Here is a 16,011-nt window from a genome sequence, read left to right as displayed (position 1 = left end):
CTTAATATATTTACTGTGTATATTTATGAACAATATATTTTTAAACATATATTATTAAAGATTAATTTTTATTTGTTAACTCACACAATTGAACATTGACGGATTTTGAATACATTTTTTTGGGGTTCAACTTAATTTTTTTTTTTTTCTAAAAGTATCTATTCAACAACTTAGAAAAATTGAGTGTTATTGTAAATATTATGAAGGCTGCACAGACTCCTCTTTTTATATATGTTTATGTAAGTGCAGAAACTTCAATGATTTATACTTTAGGAGCTAATTTAGTAATAGTCTACACTGGTTAAAAAAAAAAAATTCTTAGTGAACGGAAGTATGTATTAAACTAGATATTTTTATTATAAAGAACATCATAAGCAACTTTAGATGATCGTTCATAATTTTGGAATTTGGCTACTTAAAAGTGTATTAAAATACATCATAATAAAATATAAAAAAAATAACTTTTTTATATTTTTTGTTATACGTTTTTAAAATTATAATGAATTATAATTTTAATATTCATGTTTATGTGCGTGTAAATGAGCTGAAAATATAGTTCGTGAGAATTTCAACGACAATAATTATCAAGAGTATGTGTTAGACACAAATACTTCGTAGTAAGTAAAATAACTTTTTAACAGGATAAAACAGATGTAAAACCAAAAGAATTATTTTTTGAAATTAAAAGGAAAAAAATTTCTGAATCATTTGCTTAAGAATACAAATATTTAAGTGCTGGCTAATTATAATATCATTGGGAACTATTTATTTATTTATATTATCTATCGGTTAACCACATATATTTAAATTCAGAGGTAGTAACTATTCATTTGCCGAGTAAACGATTATATCATTGCTGTGGGATAATTATCGGGAGAATAATTAATTTTAATTGATTTATCAATTTTTTAGTTCATTCTTCCTAAGCAAACTCCCACACTATTTATTTAATCATGCTACGATTATTTTTCATTATTAATAATATACGAATAATATTAAAGTTATTATAAATTCTGCATCGTTAATAAAAAGTATAAATAAATTTAAAAAATGATTGTTTCTGTTAATATTTTGAAAACTATAAAAATTAGTTCAATATATAATTTGAAAAAATTAATTTTATATTATTATTACTTACGCCAAAAAGAAATTTGTCATAAAACTAGAAATGAAACACGTGTGTTTATTTTAAAACTGGTACAATGATATTTGATTAAATATACATTACTTTTATTCAAATCAAATGACGTCAATCTGTGATTACGGTCTATTTTTAAAAATGATTGAAGATGGACGTGCACAACACGTTATTGTATGATATGTCGACATTCTACAAATATTTTACAATAAAATCAGGAAGTTATTTCATTAAAAACAATATATTTTATATGGTAAGCCTACACTAATACTATTAGCTCTTACGTGTAAAAATAAGTCCAGAGCTATTTAGTAAAAGAGAATCGTTTGGCCAATTAACAAAAGCAATAAACTTTAACAAGAATGATAGTGTAATCATATTAGTTAAATAGGCAAAGGTCCAACAGAAATAAAAACCATTCCGACATTAAAAACTTTTTTGTTTAGATGTACTTTTCCCATGATTAGTCCTCTATTTATAAATTGTAATTGATAAAAGTTATCTTTTATATACTATATTATCTTATTAAAAAATTATGCAATTGAGCGATTTTATAAACGCATGCTGAACTAAATTAAGTGTAGTATCAAATTGTTTAATAATTGATAAAAGTTTTTTTTTAAAAGATGAGAGATCTTGAAAGATGAAAGATAAGAGAAAATATTAAAGAACAGCGCCAACAGAACTTATTCATTTGATTTTGTCCTATTTTGAAGAATATTTTCACAACAGAGTTTTTTAAACAAAAAACTTAAATAATACAGCTGGGACTCGGCATAAAGGGGATTATTATAGATTGAAATGTGCCAGTGATTAAAATCACTATCATAAAATACTTCAATGAGATTGTGCTTAATGCAAGTATTATTATTTAAATTTTTTTTTTTGAAAGTGGTGACCCCTAAAGCTTCCCATTAATAAATGTATTGGCTTAACACTAAAATCTGCAAAACCCTTTTTTTATTGGAAGGTTTTTAAAGTTAAGTTGAAAAGTTTTTATTTTAAAACACTCTATGAGCAGATAAAGGATCGAATTGTCAAAATTATGCGTCATAAATGGACATCTTTGCGGTGCTGTCGAAAAATGTCAATTTTGATTTAGTTATTTTCCAAAAAGTTAATGCAATTTTAATAAAAAAATATAATAAAATTTTATGAATTGATATATAGTAATTTTTTGGGATATCCCTTCTTTAAGAAAATTTAGATCAATTTTGTTAATCAGTTTCGAATTATTAATTATCAACTTAAATTATTATTCCTACTTCATGAAAATTGTTTTTGCTGATGTTAATGAAATATATTTAAACAATTATTATAAAACTCATAATATATATTAAATATTTTCTATATCTCGAGGAAAAATATATAAACGTTTCACTTATTATTAATGATGATTGTTTATAAATTGCTGTAGTTGACACACAATAAAAGTTATATTAAAGAATAATTTACAAAATGATTGAAAACTTTGTACAATTTTATGACGTTATTATTTGTTGTCTGCAGTTGATTGGCATAAAATATTTCAAACGGAAATTATTAATACTGGTATTAAAAATTGTACATAAGTAACAAAGTAAACATTATAATTAATAATAACGCAAAGAAATATCATTGTTCAATTGAAAAAATAAAAAAAAAGAGAGAAGATGACATATTTTTATATTAAGTGAAAAATGTATTATTTTTAAATGATTTTAATTTCTTAATTTATAAAATAAGATTTGCTAGTACATTAATAGTAATTTAACTCATTTTCAAGGTTTTATTAAGTTAACACATAATACATTTCTTAATAAATAAAACATCTACAGGACACAAAAGTTTAAAATAACTGGAAGGGCAATTAGCAACTGTCATTTTACTTATTAAATAGGTTGGTAGGGTCTTCCTAACTACCGAATGTAATTGTAAGTCAATAACTTCTATATCAGTTTATCAGTGACATTTTCTAAGAACTTTGAATAGTAGTTTATTATAAGTAGCGTGATAAATTGTAAGTCATCATTATAGGTTTTGCTAGCTTTCAAATTATATTAAGCTTATATAATTTATGAAAGTTATTGCTCAATATAGTTTATTAGACCAATTTATAAGTTAATTGTTGAAAGTTTTTGTTTGTTTATATATTCGATAGAATGTATTTCCGTTTTAAAGGAAATAAACTAATATGAGTTAAGTATCAATGTTTCTGGTTAATGGTGATTTAAAATGTATTTAAAATTATATTAATTGAATTTCTAGCTAAAATACTCAATTATTATAATTTTCACTTAAATAATATTTTTTTCAATAATAAAACCCATTAAATTAGAGTAGTAAATATTACCGCTGAAGTGAATTCATAAAAAAAGATTGATTCAGAACTAAATATATCACAAGAATTTCACACGGGTACACGTCTTCTTGAAGTAACCATATTTTCACTCTTGTACTTCTAATAGGGTATTTATAAATTTTTGGATATTCTAGTACATTCAATTAGAAGCTATTGAATTTTTCCAGACATTTACTCGTACTGTAGTTTTCTCATTTCCTTAGTTCTACTATTAGTTTTGATTAAGATATAATTTTATATTGAAATTAATATGTTTAAGTTATTGTATGAGTGTTTTATTAAGGTACTTAAATATTTTGATTATAATTAAGTATAAAACATATCAATTAAATAATCGATGACGAGAATGTCTTTCTTTAATTTAAAAAAAGACCTTTTTAAATACGATTTGTATTTTTATCTATTTCCTTTAAAGGAAATAAAATAAAATAATTTATGTATTTTTATCTCTGAGAAATTCGACGACTTCATAATGAACATTTTATAAAGCAAGCTTATTGAATAAATTTCCCTAATATACAAATAAAATGCTTGAAAAATTCGATTACATTCTCTACATATATTTCATTCTATTAGATTTTATTATAATCCAAGTCGTATAACACACTTTTAGTAGAACTTTTAACATGTTAGCAGATTTGATGATTATTTTGTAAAGTTTATCACATAATTGATTCTTGGTATCGTTACAATCATGATAATTAGTTAATTCCTAAAATTGTATAAAGCTTTAGAATACCTCAAAAAAGAAACATTTTAAAACTATTTCAACGCTTGAGAATTAAAAAAAAATAATCTGCATTAACAGAAATAACTATTACTATAGATGATAGATTTCCGAAATTGCTCTCCAATTAGGAAATAAATGGTTCCATTTACCTAAGCCACCAAACTTCAAAATCAACTTTGCTCGTAAGATAAGGAAACCTAAATAGAATAGAATTATACAAGATAATTAGCAGTCAGTAACAAAAAAACGATCTAAAAAAATTTTATTTTAACTTTCATACAAAAGGAACGAATAAAATGTTTAAAAAATCATACAAATTATGTCAAAAAAACTATAAGTGTGATGAATAAATTTTTATAGGTGTATATCAAAATGTTGGATCATCTAAACAGCAGTTACACAATTATTTAAGTAGTGCAATATTTAATCTATGATTTATAATAAGATAAAATTTGCTTAGAGGTAAAAAACAAATTCTTCACGATTAATTTATGTAGTTGCATAATGAAGTTATTGAAGCAGTAGATTGCAATACATGCTGAGACTATTGGACAGGGTTGAAATTTTTATTCATTTGATTCCTTTTGCATTGCACGTATGGTGCGAGGTACATTAAAAACAAGGCACGTTTAATGGAAAAAATAATTAACAGTTCATGAATAATTCTCTTATCCGTCACGCAACGTACGTTTCCCTATGGAACACACAATTTACTCTTATTCTACACCTATAATATACATCATGTGTTCTAAATATATAAAAATTATAATAATAAGTATAATATTAAGATATGATTATTTTATCTGACCAATAGAATACATTTTATTTATAAACAAATATGATGTGTTATTTGAGATGATAAAATAATTTAATTACAATTTCAACAAAAATATTCTTTAATATGTATATCTTAAATGGCTTATTAACTATTTTTTTTTTAATTACATTAAATAATACTTTGAATAGTACGTACCAACTGTTTGTACGCTTAACGCAGAAATTATATTATTAATTATTTGATACCTTTTAATAATATTTGACGACAAAATGTCACAAGTGATGTTTATGCTAAATGGGGGTATGTAGTATGATTAATCCTATTCTAATTAATATAAATAATCAATACAATAATGTTTGCTCTAGGGTTTTTAAATATTTAATATTGCTAGGTAATAGTAAAAAAAATAATATATATATACATACGGTAAAATATAACATAAGCCCGTTTTTCTGGTATCAGATTTTGGATATAAGCTACAGAATTATTTGAGATTAAAAAATATAAAATACATTATTAAACTTGTGTAAACTGACAAAATGTTATAATATTAGTGATAACAACACATGGGGTATATAATGGGGGTTTTTCCGGTAGGCGTGTCAGTATGTGTTTAGCGTTGATAATGATAACATTGTTCCCGAAATAGCTATCTGCGTTGTTTTAGTATTTTTTTTGTGGCTTTTTTAATAAAATATTTTTAATTTTAAATCATTTGATTTAATTTTGGTATTTTTTATTATTTTAGGGTTTTTTTAATATCTATTTTAATGTAAAATATTTTATGTTATCTAACTTAGAATTTTCGTAATTTTTTTTTTATTAATAGCTATTAGACGAAAACAGTAAAATACACTAAGTACTCATAGCACCCTCACCTATATTTACCTAAAAAAACCAATAAAAGGTAAACGATACTGGTATATGAGCAAATTTATATGGGTACTCTGTATAGCATTCAGAACACTTATGATTATTATGATATCGAGTTTTGACTTATTAAAAATTTGGAGTTTTTTATAAAATATTTATAATAAATCGTAACGGATATTTTTTAAATTTAATTTCTCAGACATAGTTAAATTAAGAAGAAAAAAAAATTATAGACATGTATTTTTTGTAAAAGTCCATGGCAATTTAAATCTCATGATTTTGAAAATGTCGACTATTTTATTAATTATAGTAAAAATCAAAACCATTAAAAATTTCGAATTTTGACATAACATTAAGTAAAAATGTATAATATTTCTGTTATAGCGGTCATTATGAATCTTAATTTTTTTTCACATTTATAACGATTATTACAACTAAAAGTGACACAATAAACAATAACATAGTAGTTTTTAAACTTCATAAAATTTTTTTATTGATATAAGAAATAATTACAAAATAAATATAAATAAAAATCAAGTTATAAAAAACAGCTCAGATATACCCTTTTTAAAAATGCTGTTAAACTCAACTTTAAAAGTCCATGTCAAAGGTGAAACTTAATAGAATGATTTCAAAATTTCCATAAACTATCAACATGACACTATAGATTAAATAGAGATAATAAAAATAATAATATATAGAGTGATTTGTGTATCATGAACCACTTAATTAAATGAAAAACAAAAATAATATTAATGATTTTTTTATTGGTTTATTTTAGTTCAATTAAATTAATTTTTTAAATTTCAACACACTAAATTAATTAGCATATTAATTAGATAGTAGTCTAATTAAGAAAATGACTGTTCGATAACAACTTTTGGACCAGTACTTCGGAAGTAAAGATTGAAGATGGAGAGTGAGTGCTGCTACTTTTATAACTAGACATTTCCTGCTCTTACTCTTCCTATATATAAATATGTCATTACAACTTTTGGATCAGTATTTTAGATGTTGATGACAAATTTAAATATACATATTTATATTTAGATAAGAGGAAGAGGCTGGAAAATGTCAAGTTATAAAAAGAAGCACCCACTCTCCACCAGCAGTCATTGCTTAAAATTGTTAATAACTTCTGAAATACTAGTCCAAAAGTTGTTACCCATTATTTTCTTAAGTAAACTATTATCTAATAAATAAGCTATTTAATTAGAGGTGTTGCCATTTATGAAATTAAAGTAAACAGTCTTTTAAGGTTTAAGGGATGAACATAAAAATTTTTATTATGATTGAACAATTGAGAAAAACATTTAACTAAAAGAAACAAATAAATAAGTTATTAATATTATTTTTATTCTCCGAATAATACAGTGGTTCATCATAGATGAATTACTGTGTAAATATTTTTCTAATTATACCATTTTTCTGAAAACTGTTGTTTTACAAATACTCAAATTGTGGCTAAAATATTGGAGGCAATGAAAAACTAAAGACATTTTTTAAGAACTTGGGAAATCATATGTACTAGTCTCCGATTTTAATCAATTAGCTACTGATAGTTGAATTTTTTTGCACGAAATTTAATTTCGTAGTTTTCTGGCTTGTGAGATTCAAGTGTAAACGTTTTTATGATACATTTATATTTATTCAGTGGGTGAAATGTCAATTTTTCAGTGTCAACTATTAAAAACAGTGACTATAAAGGTTGTTGATTGAATTTGACAACTATTTATAAAAAAGATCGACAGTATCTATGCCGATCATTTTAGAACATCCAATAAGTTCTGATTAAAAATTATTAATTTTTTTTTTATTGTAACAATTATAACTTATGGCTGCATTACGAAAATGGACGTTTGTCACTATTATGGTAAGTAAAATCTAAAATGTACTACATACAATATAAATTATCAACACATTTATTTATGTAAGTAAAATAAATGATTTTGAGCATAATTCGTGTTTGATGGAGATTATTTTATAGTTATCAATTTTTAATTGTATAGTATTTACATTTTTTTTTCTAGGTAGTAATAAAGATGGAATATTTTAATTTACATCTAATAATACTTTTAACTAATCATTTGTGAAATTATTTTTTTAAACAATTAAATTAATTTATAAATAATTATTAATAACAAATTTCATTTTCAGAACAAAACTATAAAACAATATTTTCTTAATTTGAATTTTAAAATAACAATATACTTTTCTAAATGGTTTTTACTTGTGCCTATAACATCCTAGTAATATTACTAGATANGTTGACTTTTCTAAATGGTTTTTACTTGTGCCTATAACATCCTAGTAATATTACTAGATAATTATTGTAGTATTTAGTGTTTAGTATTCAGAAGATATTTTAAAATATTACAAAATATTCTCAGGATATAAGAATTGTAGTGAAAGAATTTTCTGATAACAACACCATAATATTTTAACGCAAATTTTAAGTACAAACCATCTAAAAATATTATATCAAGACTAAAATTCTTAAAATATAATGAGAGTTTTCAAATGTTATCTGAGTTATTAAAGATTTTTATGTTCATTTAACCAAAACAATTTGTTAATTTTCTAGAAATATTGATTCTCTTTTAAATTTTATCAAGTTGTTGGGTGATACTATACAATATAGACAATGTACATAATTGTCTTTAAAAAACGTAAAGTTTAGTAACATCCTATGTTATTATAAATAATTCCAAAAAGTAATTACTAGCTGATAATTCAAGAAGTATATGTAACTAAAAAAAATCAAAAAAATTTTTCCAATATTGTATTTATTTTGTGAGTGATCAAGCGGTTTATGATAATCTGATCATTCTGTATATATAATAATTATTTAAATCGTGCTTTTTGAATTTAAAAAAATATTGCTTCTTAGTTATAGTTATATAACTCACCGAGGTTTATTAATTTTCAGCTATTCATATCACTAGTTTGTTACATTGATTCAAGTACAATAGAAAAACGTTGTAGCAGTGGTTACGGTGGATGTTGTGGCTGTGGTGAATATGGACGAGGCAGTAATTGTGATGGCTATGGAGGAGAATGTAATTGCGGTGGATACGGAGGAGGTAGTAATTGTGGAGGCTATGGGGGAGGAAGTAATTGCGGTGGATACGGAGGTGGTAGTAATTGTGGAGGATATGGGGGAGGAAGTAATTGCGGTGGATATAGCGCTGGTGTTGGATGTGGAACTGGTGATAATTGTAGAAATAATAATAATTGTAAAGGGGGTAGTAGTTGCGATAATAATAATTGTGGGCTTGGAAGTAATTGTGGAAAAAGTTGTGGTTGTAGTGGGGGATATGGATCCGATGACTGTTGCTGATTCAAAATAACTGTAGCATACAAAACATTTAATTTATCTACTTTATTTGAAATATTTTACTTTTAAGTAAATGTATTTTATTAATTCATAAATGTATATTTAATAAATTGTTATTTAAAAAATTTAAATTTGTTAAACTATACAACATTATTTATTTTTAAGTAGTACGACCTGATATAAATTCAATACTCACATGTTCTATATTAAAAATAAATGAATGTTAATCATAATTTTTGTTTTATATTTATGTTTATACAAAAATTAATTGACTGTGTTCCTAACATAAATTATTTTAGTATAATCGTTTTGTACGAATAAATTTTTATTTAAATATACAGTTAACACTTAGAAAAATGTGAGTTAGAAGTAATAAACAGTGATGTGATCATTTTTCAAAATTAAAACCAAACTCGGGGATGTATTTTTGAAACTCAAAATAAAAATAACAAAATTTACGAGTTGAACCATTGATTGAAAAACTTAGTTAAAATTTTTCAATATTTAATTTCTTTTCTTTAAAAATATTTTTATAATTAGAGTCAAGCCATTGCTATAAAATATTGTAAAACATGAAATTAGCGAACAGTGTCTTAGTAATTTAAAAATATTTCCTTGTTTATTTTACTTGGCTAATAAATAATAAATAAATTAATAATAGATAAATTGTCAAGTAAAAAAGTGAAAAAGTATTATTACATTCACGTTTTTATTTGGTACAACTTATCTATTTTCAATAGTCTTTAATGTACATTGCATATTTGAAAATATTTTATCGCCTGAAACTGTTTTTGTGGTAATATTTGTGTATTGTGTTCTTTAACTTTTTACTAGTAAGAGAATTCTTGAGAATAACATTTTTTCTAAGTTTAGGCACTTATATTACTTTGAAACNTTATTGTATGTGTTCTTTAACTTTTTACTAGTAAGAGAATTCTTGAGAATAACATTTTTTCTAAGTTTAGGCACTTATATTACTTTGAAACTTAAGAGCTTTTATCATATATTATTTATATTGTTCAGTTAATATAAACTATTTTTGACATATAACAAAGTTAAATATTATATCAAATGATAATTTACTAGAATAACTTAATATTCAATAAATGATTTTTAAAGTTTTTACAGACTACTTGCGAAAACAAAATTTGTTTTTATTCATTAAATAGAATTTACATTTACATTTTGATATTTAAGTTGATAAAAATATACCAAACTGAATCTTTAAAATTTTATAACTTAACTGCTGTGTAATCAATGTTAATGTTGAATGCTTAAAATTTATTATGAATTAAATCAATCCTACTTAAATTAACGTTCCAACTAATTTATTAAAAAATGTCAACAATAAAAAAAATGCCAGCGATTACCCGTATTTACAAATTTCGGTGATTCACTGTAACATATAGATAAGAAAAATATGTAAAAAACGAGTTGTATGTTTAAATTTACATTTTCTAATACAGTTTTGTCATATAAAACAAAAATGTGATGTTTTATTTGTGAAATTTGAGGCATTATTTTTTACTTTTATAGTTTGTAACATGTAGCTCAACAATATTTGTTGTGTTATCTATACTCTTTAAATTTAACTTGACGGAAAAATTGTTAGTCAATTTATGTTAGCTTATTGAATCTTACTCTGCTCTGTGATGTGTAAGTTCAATAACATGTATAATTTTGTATAATTTAGTAAGTGTTGATTTTGCAATAATATTCTATCTAGATTGTATACTATTTCTGTTAATACGGAATAGCGGACAGCTTGGTAAATGTAAATTTTGGTTAAAAGGCAAATGGAGTTGATTTTACACGTACAAATTTAGTAGTGGCATTGATTTTATATTTGTATATTATCTCGTGTTTGAATACTCCTACAATAGTTGTGCGTTTCTTGAAGAAAGCTTTCTATGTAAAGTTTGAACTCGTGACCTCAAGATCAAGGAATATTTTTGCTTTGTATTTGTTTATTAAAAGTATTATCTTCTTCATACCAATAACAATAAAATGTAATGTAAAAATGTATGTTCTTTAATATTGTTATTTGCTTCTTAACCATTGTGAAAACACATACTCTATATAGAAATTCAGAGATGTTAATCTATATAATATGAGTCATTTATTATTTTTTCAATAAGCTTATTGCTTTTATAAATTAATACACTCTAGTATTATGTAGTTTTGAGTTTATTTTGGTTATTTGCTTTTACATCTTATAGGAACTATTTTGAATCTACTTCCCACATAAATAATATAAAAACTTACACTGATTTAGATTCAAAAGTTATAAATTTAGTTATGTTAAGTAAAAACCACAAATATGTTTATGATACGAAATGAGCTTCCCGTTTAACTACAATGCATCATTGATTGCCATATCAAAAGTTTTCTTTATTAAATCAAGAATTGATTTTACTCTTTTCTAAAAAAAAGTACGAGTCCATTTAAAATAAAAGTTGAAGCAACAATAATTCTTCAAAATACTTACTATTACTTATGAATATTTTGGCAGCAAGTGATGTATCATTCTAATCTAGACCAAAAACATAGCCGAAGACGTGTTTTTTCTACAACGAATAACACAAAACACTTCCTTTTTCACGCATCCCTAGAGATTTTTTTCGATTTCCTGCTAAAATCTACTCTCTTAGTTGGAAAAATCTACATTTATTTTTTATTGCTACATTTAACTGCACTATTTATTTATGGTCCCCTAAGAGCAAACTATTTTAAAAATGAAATCGTTAAGTTGATAGCGTTAAGTTTTAACGTCTGATACAATTTTGATTCCATATTGTTTTTAAATGGTCAAAATTTTGTTAAAATCGTTATTTTCTTATATATATATATGTCGTAATGGATCATTTAAATAAAAATATTAATAATAAATCTTATAAAATTTTTTAAAAAAAGATAGTGAAATTAATATTTTCAAATTTTAATATTTTTTTAATTTTTTAAAAAAATATCTCAAGTAATAGTTTAAAATGAAATTTAATCACACAACCAAACAAACTAAAATACATAGTAAAATTATTTAAATATAAAAATTTTCGATTTTTGCCGAATAGTGATTAATTGTTTATTGAATAAAAGAAAATTATATATTCTCGTTATTAATCATCGAGTAATAAGTAATAGTTAACATCGAATACGTTTAAAATTAGGCATTGTGTTAAATCATAGACTTTTTAGAAATTCAGTAACCACAAAAGTGATTATTCAATTTATCAAATGTTCCTTTATTTATTGTATTTAAGTCGAAATCCTATTAAATATTACTAAATTGTTACCATTGTTTTTTGAATAATTTTTCAATTTGTTTGTTTTGCAAATTATTTATATATTTAGTGTATCAGCTGGGTCGAGCGCACATCGTCATTGTAACTTTGAGCACTAAAGTCATTTGTCAATTAATATTAATTTTCAGATTTTTTATATATCATTAAATTAATTAAGTACATAATTGTGTCAAAGTAGTATCTATTGTACAACTTTACCAAACTTATTTTGTAATTATCATTGGTAAATTATTAGTATAAATTTGTGATACTACTAAATCAATTTTTTTTTATTAATAGTTATAAGACCTTTCACTAAATTGTTTTAATTCATAAGTTAGTTCATTATGTTATCGGACCACTTCACTTCCCCGATTAGATCCTCTAAATTTATAGTTCTTGTGCTTTAATCGGACTATCCTAATAAAATCCATTATATACATCCTTTATATTCAAACAAACAATGACTTCAGGTGTCAGCATAAGTGGTAAATTCATCTGTGCCCCTTCCAATCATCATGAATGTGTTGAAAAAATGTTTTTAATAAATTATACGATACTACAAAACGATAAGCTATTTATAATATAAGATATTTAGACGAATTTTAGGTAAATGCACCAAGGTCAGACATTTTTTATTCATCATATTTGTTTACGTCATGTCTTTGACGTTTTGCGTGCGTTTATCCGTATCCCCTGAATTTTTTCCGTTAACATTTTAAGTACTCTAAAAGTTTCCATTCCTTTAAAGGTTTTTCAACTACGAAACATTAAGCTGTCGTACCAATCCATAAACTATAAATACAAATTGTTTCACTCATAATGTACATAAGCATCAAGATGAGTGCAGATCGTTGTTAAGGATTTGCAATTACCAAATGATAAATTATGTTTATACGTTTAACAGCACAAATAAAACTACTATTATGATTATTTATTTGAGTAATAAAAAATAAACATAATATCTGAAATGAATAATGAATAATTAAAACTTCGGATTCCCACTAAATAAAAACTCCCATGATAATTATTCATTTTATCTTAAATAATACTTTAAAATTGACTTTTCCAATTTAATTTTTTTAAAGAATGTAAATTTATTTTCCTTTCTTAAATAAAACCATTTATATTCATTGTATGTCATTACAGTAATGCCTATAGATAAAAATAGAAGTTTTAGGAGAATTAAGATTTTTAGGTATACATATGCTTGCAAATAATTCACAAATATGTATACAAAAAACCGAATGATTCTTACCACTATCAAAAAGTATAGTGTAATTATTTTTATTTAAAATTGTTATTCTAGTGTTTATTGTAATGAAATAATGCTTTATCATCGGCAATAATATTTAAATGTTTAATGTAAAATGCATAAAAACTATTCAAATTAAATTTATGTTAAACGAACTGTTCGATAGACATTTACTGTCATACCATACATTTATGTGTTGTGTTTTATGAGTTATAGTAAATTTAATAAATTTGTATTCAATGCAATTTCAACAATTTTATGATAACACACATTTTTAAGAGCGAATTCTACAGTTATTAAAAATTCCCATTTCGAGGTTAAAAAGTAAAATAACATATACAATGTATATGGTTTCTTTTTACTTTAAAAAAGTATCAACTCGATGTATTAATAATGAACTGATAAAACCTAAAAATGAATTTTATTATTGCAATATTTATATTAAAATACAATTTCAAAAATCAATTTTTAATTTAAAAACTACATTATATTGTTGGAATTAGAAAATTATTTTTTCACTAAAAAAATGGTCTTAAAAAAGGCTCTTAAATATAAATAATTAAAAAAATAAAATAAATAATTTAGAACCAATTTATTTTGGAAAAGTTTTTGATTTTTATTCATAAAAAATTGGAAAAAATACGAATATTTTGTTATGATAAAATAAAAATCTATAAAATGTGATATTTTAAGAAGATATTTTTTAAATAATGATTTATTCATAAAAGTTTACAAATTAAAATTCGATTTATTTTTAAACACATAGTAATTATCACGTTTATTGTAAGAAAAAATGATTTCTAAGAATACATTTTAGGGGTAACTTTCAAGAATTAATTAAAAACCTATTAATATGCATTTACTATTAAATGAAGTGATAAATAATAATTATTTTGACTGATCTATAACCAGTTTTTTAATACTACCTTTAGTGATATTAGCATTTAAATATATATAAATAGTGAGAAGCGGCTTAGTGTTTAGTGACGCTCAATTTTTATCATGACGCACAGATAAGAATATTTGTTAATTTAATTTAAACTTTTTCGCTTATAATAGTATATTTAATGATAATTAGTTCAACGCAATTTATACTGACTATTTGATAGTAAAAGATTTTGTTACTAAAGTTGTAGAATCAAAATTATTTAAATGAAAACTTGAAATAAATGTTTGCTACGATGTTAATCGAGAAATAAACTAATTTACAATTATGTCTCAGTGATGTAACTGCTGAAAAATATGGTGTCATATTATTCAAGACGATAAAATTACATGGTATTGATTATGTTTTTTTTTTATCATAACTCTTCAAAACACAATCTTAGTTATGCCATTGGTATAATAATATTTTACGGAATTTTTTATTTGTTATGATAGATTTTCAACTTTCACTGAATCAATAAATTAAATTAGGAATATACTCTTTATTTTATTATAGTCAACTAAATTTATAAGGATAATTCAGTATGAGCTCATTAAACAGAAAAATAATAATTTAATTTCAGTATTAAAACTATGAATAAAATAAATATTCTATTACTTAAATAATAGTACTTAAATAATAATACTTAAATTTTCAAAAGAAAACAATAGTAAAATCATATATTTTACCTGCAATCAAAGGCGTATTTTAAATATTTTGTCTAATTGGACTACAGTCTTATATTCAGTTTCGGACTTGGGGGAAACTTCCATACAGCATTGCTTTATCTCCGTCTTTCCCGACAAAACATTTTGGGGCTACACATGTCTTTATGAAAGCTTTAACTCACACATCCTCATACTAACTACACTATGGTTGTCAAATGTTTTTAAAGAATATTATTCAAGATTAACTTCTGCATCATAAAAGTATTTTGTTAATATAAAACGTATCGAAAATGGTGAGTCTATTTACTTTGAAAAACACTTATAAAGTGCAGGTTTATTATGTACGTGCAATGTATATATTGGGTAATAAAGTTGTTTAATCTTCTATATCACTTTCTTGAGGGATGGCATGTAATTTGTTCATAGATCGTTGTTGGCGTATTATAAATTACACACTAACACAATTTTCAACGTAAACTAAATGTCTAACGAAAGGAAATTTGTCATATCAATAAAATTAATATACTTAATAATGTCATTGTGTTTGTTCTACTTTCAAGTATTTGAAATATAAATTTTTAATTATTTTCAATAGAGCATAAAGAAACTGCATAAAAACGCATCATAGATGTACAATAGAAGCACACGATAAATGACGTATGCAAACGCCAATCAAAATTGTCCC

The 16,011-nt window shown here is 23.7% G+C and overlaps 1 protein-coding gene across 1 annotated transcript; it reads left to right on the top strand.

The window, feature by feature from the left end:
- The first annotated feature begins 7,597 nt into the window (after positions 1-7,597).
- Positions 7,598-9,430, top strand: LOC126894473 (loricrin-like). The gene is made up of 2 exons (XM_050665528.1): positions 7,598-7,733; positions 8,790-9,430. The coding sequence occupies exons 1-2, from the start codon at positions 7,695-7,697 to the stop codon at positions 9,198-9,200; spliced, it is 450 nt and encodes a 149-aa protein (XP_050521485.1). The 5' UTR covers positions 7,598-7,694; the 3' UTR covers positions 9,201-9,430.
- The last annotated feature ends 6,581 nt before the right edge of the window (positions 9,431-16,011 follow it).

Source organism: Daktulosphaira vitifoliae, unplaced genomic scaffold, assembly GCF_025091365.1.
Source record: "Daktulosphaira vitifoliae isolate Bord-2020 unplaced genomic scaffold, ASM2509136v1 Scaffold_1, whole genome shotgun sequence".
Lineage (NCBI taxonomy): Eukaryota > Metazoa > Arthropoda > Insecta > Hemiptera > Phylloxeridae > Daktulosphaira > Daktulosphaira vitifoliae.
Note: the sequence above shows the minus strand (reverse complement) of the source record. Positions and strands in the feature narration are given on the sequence as shown.